The 14,935-nt window shown below is 44.0% G+C and overlaps 1 protein-coding gene across 1 annotated transcript in view; it reads right to left on the bottom strand.

The window, feature by feature from the left end:
- LOC126235303 (uncharacterized) overlaps positions 1–14,935 on the bottom strand; it is a 485,532-nt gene that overhangs the window by 172,429 nt on the left and 298,168 nt on the right. Inside the window, exon 3 of the mRNA XM_049944027.1 lies at positions 4,131–4,314. Within this exon, the coding sequence (XP_049799984.1) occupies positions 4,131–4,314 (184 nt within the window). The remainder of the gene's footprint in view (positions 1–4,130; positions 4,315–14,935) is intronic.

Here is a 14,935-nt window from a genome sequence, read left to right as displayed (position 1 = left end):
GAATCCTGCCTCGGGCATGGATGTGTGTGATGTCCTTAGGTTAGTTAGGTTTACTTAGTTCTAAGTTCTAGGGGACTGATGACCACAGCAGTTGAGTCCCATAGTGCTCAGAGCCATTTGAACCATTTGAACCAGGCGCATCATTGACTCGAGCAAGCGCTGCATCTTCTAAGTCGGCAATCCGTGTACCTCATCGTCTTCCTCTGTCGTTGTACTGTGGAACCAATTGCCCTGTTCCACTTAATTGTTGGAACATTCTTGGAAACGAGGTGAGAGACGGATGCCTTCTGCGCAGATATTTGGTCCTGTTCTACCTTTCTGTTTCTCTGCTGCTTGCACACCCATACACGAAAATCATATCAGCAAGATCCAGCACCTGGTACAACTCCGGTTGGTTAGTGCTTCAACTTGTAAACAAAGAGTGCAGTCTACTACAGTTCAGCCCCAGTACACCAGGTTTGCTCTTGTCAATACACAGCAAATCATCTGCTTTGAGTTAGTTAAGTTATTATCCCAACCTCTACTCCTGAGTGTAATTCGGGATTGTCTACTTTACAGTCTGTAATGTATTCCACGGTCAGAGGTATCAGAACGTTCTCGCTTATAACTTTCAACTCGGTCGTTTCCCGACCACGATCCCTTACCTCAAATTGATACATTTACCCTTCTCTATCATCCGCGAAAATTTGTTACACCGTCACGGAATCACCCTTATATTGTGTCATAGATTTATTGACTTGGACACTGGGACAGCAAACGACCTGATGAAATCTGAAGAATATGCCACATTCATGTATACGATGTGGGATGAACTTACCTTATCAGAAAACACAGAACAGTAAGCAGGAAGCTGTGCTTGAAAATAATATCTCACTATTCCAAGGAATCAGCAAAGAGTCTGCCTTCTGCAGCCAGTATTATCTACATGTGACTGATTTATTCTCCAACAGAAAGATTGTGTCTCGTTCCTTCCCAAAGATACATGTTGGTCCCTTAGACCAATGCTATTCAACTCCAGAAATTGTCTTACAAATGATCTATGAAATTCAGATCCGGTCGATATGCAGACCACTCCATTTGTATGAAACCACCCCTTGCCAGAGTCACACTTTTTGACGGGAGTGGTCCTCCATGAAAATGATGAATATACCTCTCCGCTGTCTCGACCCAAATTGATTTCTTTCGAAGAATTCATTTCCCATCCTTTACTCTGGATCACTCTACCCCTCCCCTTTCATTTCATTTTTTGATCCTCAGCCCTTTTCCTCTAACATACTTCCCATTCCACTACTCTGAATTCGCTGCCTCATCCCCCTCCCCCCTCACTAGCCACCTCCCACCACCTACTCCCAATTTAAATCTTCAACTGCATTACTGCAATTTCATTTCCGTTACACATTAAATGAATACATAATCGCATGCTTAAACGACACAACACACATGTGACTAATAACAGGGAAAGAGACCATTTCTAGATTAAAGAAAAAACAGTAGTAAAATTAGTAACACTACACAAAAGGCAGTGGCATACCTAGTCAAAAAGGTACAAACAACAAAAGTGCTTTATTGTGGTGTGTTTCAGATCAAGAAATTGAAGGTTTTGCAAAGCCATATGGGATGAGGTCAGTATCAACAGTGCCATAATTAGAAATACTCAAAAACGTGCAAGCAGACAGCGTCTCCTGATGTGAGTGGAAACCAGGCATGAAATATCGTAAGAAATAACTTCTTTTGTAACGAACTGTTTTCCGATCTAGAAAGAAACTCAGTTTACAAATATCTCTCACTGCACACAACTGATGATGTTTTAGTTTAATTAAAAGAAACATGCTTGTGACAAAAACACGGCACTTTTTGCAGTCGGAATTAAAATACCTTCAGTAACTGTAAAGCGACTGCGGTCGATATGGACGTATACAAATGAAGAATTTATATTCATCCAGTATTTGAGAATGAGAGCACTTAGTGAATTCCAAAAACTTCACACATAATTTCAAACATTTTCGAAACTTTTATCACTGACACCTTCCACAAAATAATAAAAGGAAAAAAGGTTGTCAATGCAAAAGACAAACGCCATTCGAGAACAAATCCGCAGTCACTGACTTTCAATATGGATGATAAATCTGTTTGGAAAGTTTTACCGCTTACTCCATTTTCTGTTGTCATACAGTAAAACAGGATTCACAACATTTTTGTAAACGTATCCGCATATACCACTGAATGTACCTGCAAAATTATATCATTGTACGACACATAGTTCAAGAGATACATCATAAACACTGAGATTCTTGAAAAATCAGCTTTGGCTTTTTATTGGTCCACGAGTGACCAATCCGAAAAAAAATAACCAACTTAATTTGGATTTTGCGTCTTCACTCAAAGGTTTTACTAGTTTAACATAAAATATTTAACACATTAACTCATTTGTAAAATATCCAGAAGTTTGGAGCTGTTTCATACATGGGAGTTCGATTTTTTGAAGAACAGCGTAGTGAGGTTAGTGGTATTTGAGTCATAGAAGCCAGTACATAATACTGGGCGGAAAAACCATAGAAACGGAAGTATCATCAGGTGTGCCCGAACTAAGCGTAATAGGACCTCCTATGTTCACAGTATACGTGAACGATTCGTTAGATAAGATCAGCAGCGCTATAAGATCGTTCTCTGGCGATGCACATGTGTCCATGAACGTATCGTTGTTGGCCGATCGCAAAGAACTGCAGAAAGGGTTGGACAATATTTCTACTTAGATGGGGACCGCGGTTACTCGTCATCACCGATTTCTTCCAGATTTGTGGTACGTGCAGGGATTGGCCAGGAATGAAAACGACAGAAGTGGAAGCTCCAGCTGGCTAAGCGTTAAGGGGGGGGGGGGGGGGTAGGACGTGAAACGGGTGGACTTGAAGCAGGAGAGGCACCACAGGACATTTTAATTTACACTGTCTATAGTTTTACAAATAAATTCATAAAACTTTGTTAGCATGACCAGGAAGTATTCAGGATTCACACTCATAGCAGAGGAAGTTCAAATCCATAACAAAACAAATTTTTTTTTCATGTGGAGTTTCATCATTTTTTCACTTGGTATTAGCTGCATTTGTTGCTGTAGGTACACTTTTCTTCATAAGTAAGAGAGATTCTTCGATGAATTTTGCACAACATACAATCCATACTTACAGGTGTATGAAACTCTAGAATTTCCCAAATCTGTTAAAAACTATGGTAAAAAGTGAGATAATTAACTATAAAATTCGAGTTTTCTCTAAATACGAAGTTTAAAACGTAACAGACCATTCATTTTTCCATAGATTAAATAAATTCTAGAGTTTCATACACCTGTAAGTATGGTTTGTAAGTTGTACAAAATTCATCGAAGAATCTCTCTTACTAATGAAGAAAAGAGTACCTATAGAAACAAATGCAGCCAACAGTAAGTGAAAAAAAATCATGAAATTTCACATTTAAAAAATATTATTTTTTCGTGTTTTTGAACTTCCACTGCTATGAGTGTGAATCCTGTATCCTTCCTGGTCATGCTGACAAAGTTTTATGAATTTATTTGTAAAAGTATAGACAGTGCAAATTAAAATGTCCTGTGGTGCCTCTATTTCTCAAAGTCGGCCCCTTTGACGTCCTACCCCCCTTAAGAAGAAATAACATTTTTGGCGGTGGCAGGCGAGACAACCATTTAGAGTATCTTCCAGGCAGAGGTTGGCGCTCCGGAAAGAGGACAGAATGGTGATTTGAGGATCGTGGGGTCGAGTCCCTATGCGAAAGCTTTTCTTTTCTTACAGTGCAAATAAACAGAAGCAATGATCAGCATATTGAATATATTAATATTTTCATAACATATATGCAACAAATAACCGAGAACGTTGGGTGCAAATGCGACACTGAGGTGAAGATGCTGGCACAGGAAAGGAAGTCGTAGCCATCAGGCCAAGTCAGTAGACTGGTGTGTGTGTGTGTGTGTGTGTGTGTGTGTGTGTGTGTGTGTGTGTGCGTGCGTGTGTGTGTTCGTGTTCTACTCGCCACTCGCACCGCCAAAAAAAAGTAGACGGCCGAGCATGCTTGTGCAAAATGCTTGACCACGCATGGTTGTCAAGCATGAAGTTGCGGGTACGCACCATCCACTTGAGGCAAGGCAGGCAACCCATCTGAGCGGCGGCGTGCACGGGCGCCATGCCGTCCTTGGCCCTGACGTAGAGCGAGCCGCCCGCCTGCGTCACCAGGTAGCGCAGCACGTCCAGGTGCCCCTCCTGCGCCGCCAGGTACACTGGCGTCACATCGTTGTCCATCTGCGTGTTGGCACTGGAACACAAACGTCCAACGTCACTTCACCTCGCAACAGAGGCCCAGCTTTGCCAGTAGCCAACTAACGTTGTGAGTATTAGTGCTTCGTGATCCCCACGAGACAGCGCTCTAAGCTGGAAGCGCTTCATTGGGAGGTATTAATCATTAATCGACAAACATACTAATAGAATCTCTGAGCTCCGTTCAGTCTTACCTGTACTAGTTCACCTCATACTGCCTCCAAAGGTTTATCAATACAAACACAACCAAATCCCAGGTAATAATTACTGGCTGGCACTATGCGTCCCCCATTCTGAACGATGTTACCTACTCATTTGTCTTTCTCTAGGTCCCAAGTCACGTGAGCATCAAGGAGAATGATCTGGCCCACTGTTTGGCTAGAGAAGCGACTACTCGCTCACCAGTCTGTTTGACAGTCCCGGGAGCAGATTTTCGAGTGTAGATAATGTTGACTCGGAATGAAATCAAATCTGAATGTACCTCCATCCTCTGTCTGAAGTGTGGGACTACGGCTGGTCAGTTTCCAATAATACAATACCAATAGCCGTTATTTACGTTTCATTTTTAGGCTACCAGTTTCGACTTTGAGCAATAAGTACACATAAAAATACAAAAAAAATGGCTCTGAGCACTATGGGACTTAACATCTGAGGTCATAAGTCCCCTAGAACTTGGAACTACTTAAACCTAACTAACCTAAGGACATCACATACATCCATCCAGGCAGGATTCGAACCTGCGACCGTAGTGGTCACGCGGCTCCAGACTGAATCGCCTAGAACCGCTGGGCCACACCGGCCGGCTATAAAAATACAACGCGTATTGTCTAAAAGATTCAAGTATTACATATTAATTTACATAATTGAAAGAAAACAGTATTAACTAAAATCTACATGATATATTGGCCAAACTGCTAGATCATTTAAGGAACGATTCCAAGAGCACACATCCATACATACAATTAAACAATAAACGTTTAAAGAACAAATCAAAACCAATAAGCATCACGTAGAAACCATTGTTGACAATTTAGGGATTTTGCACTTTGTAGATAAAGGGGGAATGATGGATTTACTAGAAGAGATGGACATATCACATATATGCAATTATCATCTGCATTTAAGTGTTATAACGCTGGTCTGGGGAGTGGAGATTATTTTCTACTGTCTTTTTCACGATTACATGATTAAGAAGTGATATATTCGGAGACTATATGATGAAGTGTACATCATTCTTTTACTATGACTATTTTAGACCCGATGTGGACTCTCATTTAACATTTCGTTGTATGTACTTGAGTTTATCTCTCGATTTTTGCGCTTCCCCTTCGGTCTATATGGAACAGTTAACGTCCGGTTTGGTTGAGCACTATTTCGATATTTAAAATCCGTAGTGACATAGTCTAATAATACATTTATTATTTGCGCGACTTCCTGTAACGAGACTACGGTTAATTATCGTCGTTCCATAGATACTCCCCAGAAGTATGATGATAGGAATTTTCTGGCCAAATAACTGATCTTGGTTTCCCATCTTCCAAACAGGGTTCTTGTAATTAGAAACATAAAAACCTTGAGATATTGTTGTAAAAGGTATGCTTTGTGAAAAGTTAATGTACGCAATATCCACTTTTTGGTTGGGCTATCCTGGGTCTTTTCAATTTTTGTTTGTACTTTTTTATTTTTTACTTCTTACAGTCATCCTCCTAGAGTGCTTTTGGGTCCTCCTAGTAGAGTATTGTCTAATAACCATAGAGTACAGCTATGGTGTTCAATAGCTGTAATTCCTTTTTAATATATCGTTCCTTTTTGTATACTATAAAGAATACTATGGCTTATAGTGTATCCCCTTTACTTTACCTGAAATATGATCCTATTATCTACTTGACATATAATCGCCTCTGTTGCTTTTTTACAAAAACCAGTAGAGCCACGTATAACCATACATATTTACAGACAATGAATATACTGGACTGATGGTTACATTACTTTGACACTTCTGGTGTATGAATACTTCAATTAGGTTACTGATTGTTTCACAGTTATTGTTGTTGTGGTCTTCAGTCCTGAGACTGGTTTGATGCAGCTCTCCATGCTTCTCTATCCTGTGCAAGCTTCTTCATCTCCCAGTACCTACTGCAACCTCCATCCTTCTGAATCTGTTTGGTGTATTCATCTCTTGGTCTCCCTCTACGATTTTTACCCTCCACGCTATCCTCCAATACTAAATTGGTGATCCCTTGATGCCTCAGAATATGCCCTACCAACCGATCCCTTCTTCTAGTCAAGTTGTGCCACAAAGTCCTCTTCTCCCCAATCCTATTCAATACCTCCTCATTAGTTATGTGATCTACTTATCTAATCTTCAGTATTCTTCTGTAGCACTACATTTCGAAAACTTCTATTCTCTTCTTGTCCAAACTATTTATCGTCCACGTTTCACTTCCATATATGGCTACACTCCATACAAATAATTTCAGAAAAGACTTCCTGACACTTAAATCTATACTCGATATTAACAAATTTATCTTCTTCAGAAAAGCTTTCCTTGCCATTGCCGGTCTACATTTTATATCATCTCTACTTGGACCGTCCTCAGTTATTTTGCTCCCCAAATAGCAAAACTCATTTACTACTTTAAGCGTATCATTTCCTAATCTAATTCCCGCAGCATCACCCGATTTAATTCGACTACATTCCATTATTCTCGTTTTGCTTTTGTTGATGTTCATCTTATATCCTCCTTTCAAGTCACGGTCCATTCCGTTCAGCTGCTCTTCCAAGTCCTTTGCTGTCTCTGACAGAATTACAAACTCAAAGTTTTTGTTTATTCTCCATGGATTTTAATTCCAACTCCGAATTTTTCGTTTGTTTCACAGTATGCATGAATAACTAATTAATTCCTGATATTACATATTACGTGTATCATGTAGATTTTAATTAAAACTGTTCTCTTTTAATTATGTAAATCAATGTGTAACACTTGCATATTTTAGACAATACGCTCTATATTTTAATATGTACTTACTGCTCTGTTATAACCTGCACTGTATAGGCCTGAAGATGACTTAAGGTAAAGTCGAAACTGGTAGCCTAAAAATAAAACCTAAATAACGGTTATTGGTATTGTATTATTGTAATAAAATCTGGTGGTCTACTACCCTCTGTAATAAACTCTGCACTATCAAGGAGACTACGGCTCTATTGTGCTACTCTTTCCGTTCTTCTCGGCTTGGCATCAGTCATACTAGATAGGTGTGTTTCATAAAATGAGCCACCCCCAACTTGTGATTGCGGAGCCTTACAGACAGCAGGTAACATGCTGGTGCAATGCACCCTTTTCCTGACCGTCCATGCCAGTCACGGTCTGTGGGATTCTTTAGTTATATTATTGGCAGATGAGGTACGGACAGTTGGGCTGGGTCTCCGTTTCCTCCGGGAAAGTGGTTTTTATTGTCAAAGATAACGTTTTGAAGGTTTCCAGTCAGTGGGGGGGGGGGGGGGTTGGGGATGCTGCTCCCACCACATACTGGACAATTGCGGCACTCTACTCTTCTCCGAAACGCCTTCATCATCCCTATTTTATTATGTTTTACTTGCTTTTACATTTGGTTTGTTTTTTTCTCTGACAAATCCTCTTTTACTTTTTAGGAGTAACACTCCAATGAAGGAAAGACGTTAAGAATTCCTTATCCTCGATATCCTCCGAGAGAACAGGTTCTATTTCCATCCTTAACACTTGGACTACAATGGATCGGGGGGTGGGACTGTTGTGGAAGGGACGCCCCCATAGCAAGGTGAGTCCTCGGAAACACGCACCTGCTCCCACCCACCTCCTGTTTATTACATTACTGGCTTAATCCTTGACTGGGTTGGCGGATGGTCAGATGTGAGGTGTCTCTCGCCGCAGATACGCCCTACAGGACACGTCGTCTGCTCTCTGGTCTGCATACCAGCCAGACTCATACTTTTACCACTGTTTAAATTATTACGTATCTCTGGCATTAATGTCGTTTTCTGTTGTGACCAGGAGAAACTACTTTCGTCCGGCGATAATTGTGGGTTCTTGGATTGCTCTCATAGGAGGCTCATGAAGCTAAAATGCTTGAAATATTAGTACACTTTACTACATAAATGAATAGAAGATTTACATAAATATGACACAATTCTTTGCCAAAGGATTGTATGATAATTTACAACTGTTATTGACTCTGAAAGCATCACTTGATGCACAGATTAAAAAACTGTTCTCCTGCAACATAAAATGCTACATTTAAGAAAGTGCACTTCATCACAGTCTTACACGACGATGTTGACTGCTGTAGCTGTAGTCCGAACTGGACTGGATGCTCGACACTATACTGTCAACAGCGTGATTGCGCTGCTACGCTGGAAGGGAGGCGTGGTCTTCTGGAGAGTCGCCAATTGGTTGTTGCGAACTGCAGCGAGTCCTCACAGATGTCCGTGGAGCCGTTTCGTGTTGCCGACTTTGGTGTGGCACCGCGATCTCTGAACGTTACAACACTTTCAATACCTCGACCATACCAGTCCTACAGACTTCCACAATTCGATCAGATTTGTGCTGACGTCACTAATTGCACATAGACTGATGACCACGCTGATTACTCCTTTAACTTCGCAAATTGCACTCACTAAGTATGCATTTCTTGTAGTTCGTTCCTTAACGAAATGTACACTGACGGAAAAAAATCGCAGCACCAAAAAATAATTAATATAGAATAATGAAATTTCTGGAATAAATTTGTTTAGGTAATAGATTTAAGTGATTAATGTTGCAAGACGACAGGTTAATGTAAGCGCTAGATAAGCTGCTGGAAATATGAACTGATGGTACATTAATAACATACGTAACCACCAGAATGGAAGCATGAAAACGTGAATGCATTGTGTTATACAGGTGCCTGATGCTAGTTTGTGGGATGGGGTTCAGTGCCTATTGCAGTTGGTCGGTCAATACAGGTGCGGATAATGCTGTTTGAAGATGACACTGAATTGTCGTTCGACGATGTCCCACACCTTCTCGAATGGACACAGATCTGGTGACCGAGCAGGCCAAGGCAACGTGTGGCCATTCTTGTAGAGGAAGATGGGTGAGCTTTATCCTGTTGGAATACACCCCCTCGAATGCTGTTTATGCATGGTAGCACAACAGGTCGAATCACCAGACTGACGTACAAATTTGGAGTCAGGTTGCGTGGAATAACCACGAGAGTGTTCCTGCTGTCATACGAAATTGCATCCCAGACGATAACTCCACGTGTGGGTCCAGTGAGTCTTCCACTCTGCCAGATTGGTCGTGGTTGCAGGCCCTCAACTGCCCTTCTTCTAACCAACACATGACCGTCGCTGGTACCGAGGCAGAACCAGCTTTCAACAGAAAGCACAACGGACCTCAGCCCTGGCCTTCAACGAACTATCGCTTGACACCACTAACGTCACAAATGAAATTACAATGAAATCAGACGTTTTTAGGTGCTTACTGACGTTGATAAATATCAACGGGGACAATTGAATATGTGTGCTCCGACCGGGACTCGAATCCGGGATCTCCTGCTTACATGGCAGACGCTCTATCCTACGACGCTCTATCCTACTGAGCCATCGAGGACACAAAGGATAGTGCGACTGCGGGATCTTATCTCTGGCACGCTCCCCGTGAGACCCACATTTCCAACTTATTGGCCACACACTACATTTGTAGTGCTCTGCCCACTACACTCATTACTTGCAGCAGTCAATCCACCGAATCCCGTATGAGTTTGAGCAATGTGAGTGCATCCGCATTGAAGATTATCATTGGCCGGTAAGCCTCATATATACACTACTGGCCATTAAAATTGCTACACCACGAAGATGACGTGCTACAGACGTGAAATTTAACCGACAGTAAGAAGATGCTGTGATATGCTAATGATTAGCTTTTCAGAGCATTCACACACGGTTGGCGCCGGTGGAGACACCTACAACGTGCTGGCGTGAGGAAAGTTTACAACTGATTTCTCATACACAAACAGCAGTTGACCGGCGTTGCCTGGTGAAATGTTGTTGTGATGCCTCGTGTAAGGAGGAGAAATGCGTACCATCACGTTTCCGACTTTGATAAAGGTCGGATTGTAGCCTATCGCGATTGCGGTTTATCGTATCGCGACATTGCTGCTCGCGTTGGTCTAGATCCAATGACTGTTTGGAGGATATGGAATCGATGGGTTCAGGAGGGTAATACGGAACGCCGTACTGTATCCCAACGGCCTCGTATCACTAGCAGTCGAGATGACAGGCATCTTATCCGCATGGCTGTAACGGATCGTGCAGCCACTTCTCGATCCCTGAGTCAACAGATGGGGACGTTTGCAAGACAACAACCATCTGCACGAACAGTTCGACGACGTTTGCAGCTGCATGGACTATCAGCTCGGAGACCATGGCTGCGGTTACCCTTGACGCTGCATCACAGACAGAGGCGCCTGCGATGGTGTACTCAACGACGAACCTGGGTGCACGAATGGCAAAACGTCGTTTTTTCGGATGAATCCAGGTTCTGTTTACAGCATCATGATGGTCGCATCCGTGTTTGGCGACATCGCGATGAACGCACATTGGAAGCGTGTATTCGTCATCGCCATACTGGCGTATCACCCGGCGTGATGGATGGTGTGCCATTGGTTACACGTCTCGGTCACCTCTTGTTCGCATTGACGGTACTTTGAACAGTGGACGTTACATTTCAGATGTGTTACGACCCGTGGCTCTACCCCTTATTCGATCCCTGCGAAACCTTACATTTCAGCAGGATAATGCACGACCGCATGTCGCTGGTCCTGTACGGGCCTTTTCGGATACAGAAAATGTTCGACTGCTGCCCTGGCTAGCACATTCTCCACATCTCTCACCAATTGAAAACGTCTGGTCAACGGTGGCCGAGCAACTGGCTCGTCACAATACGCCAGTCACTACTCTTGATGAACTGTGGTATCGTGTTGAAGCTGCATGGGCAGCTGTACCTGTACACGCCATCCAAGCTCTGTTTGACTCAATGCCCAGGCGTATCAAGGCCGTTATTACGGCCAGAGGTGGTTCTTATGGGTAGTGATTTCTCAGGATCTATGCATCAAAATTACGTGAAAATGTATTCACATGTCAGTTCTAGTATAATACATTTCTCTAATGAATACCCGTTTATCATCTGCATTTCTTCTCTGTGTAGCAATTTTAATGGCCAGTAGTGTATATGAATATGGTTTCTGTTGTTTCTGACATGTCCGAAAGAATAGATGCCATAACGTCACAAATGGTGGTGGTTTAGGGTCAGTGGAATACACAATAGAGAGTGTGTGGCACGAAGCTGTCCTTGAAGTAGCTGATTCGTAACAGTTCGTTGTGTCACAGTGGTGCCAACTGCTGCTCAAATTGCTGCTGTCGATGCAGTACAATGCCCCAGAGCCATACGCCGAACTCGACGGTCTTCCCCCTCGGTACTGCCACGTGGACATCCGGAGCCCGGTCATGGACAGTAGCAACATTCCTCCCACGTCGTTCTGCAGTATCGCAGAAGGAACATTCAGTTTCGCGTAGCCCTATTACAGGATCTCGGATCAAACTCTGTGAGGTGTTGATAATGGTGTCTTTGTCGCCTTAAAGACATTCTTGACGTTCAAATACAAAGATAACTAACGCTCACGACCTGAATTGCATCCTCAAAGTGGTGCTACTAGCGCCACTCTTATGCGACTGGCGCGAAATTTGAGCAGACGCCATCTTTCAGATGAAGATACACGCCTACCAACTGTCGTTTATGTCACGCAACTCCTTCTTGGTGTTGCGATTTTTTTCCGTCAGTTTATTTGTGGAAACTTCCTGGCAGATTAAAACTGTGTGCCGGACCGAGACTCGAACTCGGGACCTTTACCTTTCGCGGGCAAGTGCTCTACCAACTGAGCTACCCAAGCACGACCCACGCCCCGTCCTCACAGCTTTACTTCTGCCAGTACCTTGTCTCCTACCTGTATCTTTCAGGTTGAGCATTGATTTTTTAGGACCCTGCAAGCCGTTAAAACGGGAAATGAGTCTGTGGTACATGTCCAGAGTGAAAAACGAGATGTGCGATGAGTGGGCGTGAGTTGGTTGGCTCTCCTCCGCCGTTACTTGCAGCGCCCCCGGCCACAGCCGGTGTGCAGGTCTGCAGGCCAGAGGCCAGCGGGCCGCCGCGCTCACAGTTATCCCGGTGCATCCACAATGGCCGTGCAGCAGGGCCGCTGCACTGACCTCCTCCCAGACCCCCTGCGGAGCTCGACGGCGGACTCCCAGCTGCGGGACAGCGGCTCTACGGCAACTCAGAGGCCTCGCGCGGTGCTGCAATTTGCAGGCTGTCTACCCCAGCCGTGTAACTCTTGTCTGTTTCACTGGGAATGCTAAGGCTTAAAGTTTTTTCTTTTTCACCTTCAGATTATTATTTTAATGTCAGTGACGATTTTTATCCGAACTTGGGAGGAGCGTAGTTAACTGGCGTATAATTTCTAGTTACAATATTGTATGGCAATATACACGACATACACGTATCCACGGCATAGTAATGACTTAGATACGATATCTGAATGGTGCGAAAAATTTCAATTGTATCTCAATAAGGTACGAGGTCACCCACATGAAAACAAAAATAAATACCTTAAATTTCCGAACTTTCGTCACGCTGAATTAATTGCAGATGTCAATTAGTGTTAATCAATACAACGGAAGAAGAGCCAAAGTTGAAAATTTCACTTTTATTTACTTTATGACTAGTTTCGGGTCGGGACCCATTTTCAAATCATCCAGATACTCAAAATAGTATTTCCCGAAATGTAAGATCCATACCAAGACAGTAAAAATATACGCGTCACAAACTGCAAATGAGCGGTTATTGAGCATGTTGATAACCCATTTTCAAATAATCCAGATAGTCAAAATGGAATTTCCAGAAATGTAAGAACCATGTCAAGATAACAAACATACACACATAAGAAAGTGCAAATGAGCAGCTACAGAGCACACAGATAACTGTATGCTATGAACAGTTACAGAGCATATAGGTACCTGTATGCTGCCGGCCGAGGTGGCCGAACGGTTTCAAGCGCTACAGTCTGGAACCGCGCGATCACTACGGTCGCAGGTTCGAATCCTGCCTCGGGCATGGATGTGTTACTGAGGTTAGTTAGGTTTAAGTAATTCTAAGTTCTAGAGGACTGATGACCTCAGAAGTTAAGTCCCATAGTGCTCAGAGCCATTTGAACCATTTGAACTGAATGCTAAACAGCGGCTGTCCCATTATCCATGACAGTGGATGTACAGAAATTCAGTGATAGTTACGGTTTCAGTGACGAATATGCTAAGACGGAAATCTTATTACCATGTAAATATCTCCTCTGATTAGACAATAAGTTATGAGTAACTAATTGTCCTTTAATTGCTACACTCCTGGAAATTGAAATAAGAACACCGTGAATTCATTGTCCCAGGAAGGGGAAACTTTATTGACACATTCCTGGGGTCAGATACATCACATGATCACACTGACAGAACCACAGGCACATAGACACAGGCAACAGAGCATGCACAATGTCGGCACTAGTACAGTGTATATCCACCTTTCGCAGCAATGCAGGCTGCTATTCTCCCATGGAGACGATCGTAGAGATGCTGGATGTAGTCCTGTGGAACGGCTTGCCATGCCATTTCCACCTGGCGCCTCAGTTGGACCAGCGTTCGTGCTGGACGTGCAGACCGCGTGAGACGACGCTTCATCCAGTCCCAAACATGCTCAATGGGGGACAGATCCGGAGATCTTGCTGGCCAGGGTAGTTGACTTACACCTTCTAGAGCACGTTGGGTGGCACGGGATACATGCGGACGTGCATTGTCCTGTTGGAACAGCAAGTTCCCTTGCCGGTCTCGGAATGGTAGAACGATGGGTTCGATGACGGTTTGGATGTACCGTGCACTATTCAGTGTCCCCTCGACGATCACCAGTGGTGTACGGCCAGTGTAGGAGATCGCTCCCCACACCATGATGCCGGGTGTTGGCCCTGTGTGCCTCGGTCGTATGCAGTCCTGATTGTGGCGCTCACCTGCACGGCGCCAAACACGCATACGACCATCATTGGCACCAAGGCAGAAGCGACTCTCATCGCTGAAGACGACACGTCTCCATTCGTCCCTCCATTCACGCCTGTCGCGACACCACTGGAGGCGGGCTGCACGATGTTGGGGCGTGAGCGGAAGACGGCCTAACGGTGTGCGGGACCGTAGCCCAGCTTCATGGAGACGGTTGCGAATGGTCCTCGCCGATACCCCAGGAGCAACAGTGTCCCTAATTTGCTGGGAAGTGGCGGTGCGGTCCCCTACGGCACTGCGTAGGATCCTACGGTCTTGGCGTGCATCCGTGCGTCGCTGCGGTCCGGTCCCAGGTCGACGGGCACGTGCACCTTCCGCCGACCACTGGCGACAACATCGATGTACTGTGGAGACCTCACGCCCCACGTGTTGAGCAATTCGGCGGTACGTCCACCCGGCCTCCCGCATGCCCACTATACGCCCTCGCTCAAAGTCCGTCAACTGCACATACG

Source organism: Schistocerca nitens, chromosome 2 (assembly GCF_023898315.1).
Source record: "Schistocerca nitens isolate TAMUIC-IGC-003100 chromosome 2, iqSchNite1.1, whole genome shotgun sequence".
Taxonomy (NCBI): domain Eukaryota; kingdom Metazoa; phylum Arthropoda; class Insecta; order Orthoptera; family Acrididae; genus Schistocerca; species Schistocerca nitens.
The sequence above is the reverse complement of the archived record's forward strand: the minus strand, read 5'-3'. Positions and strand labels throughout refer to the sequence as shown.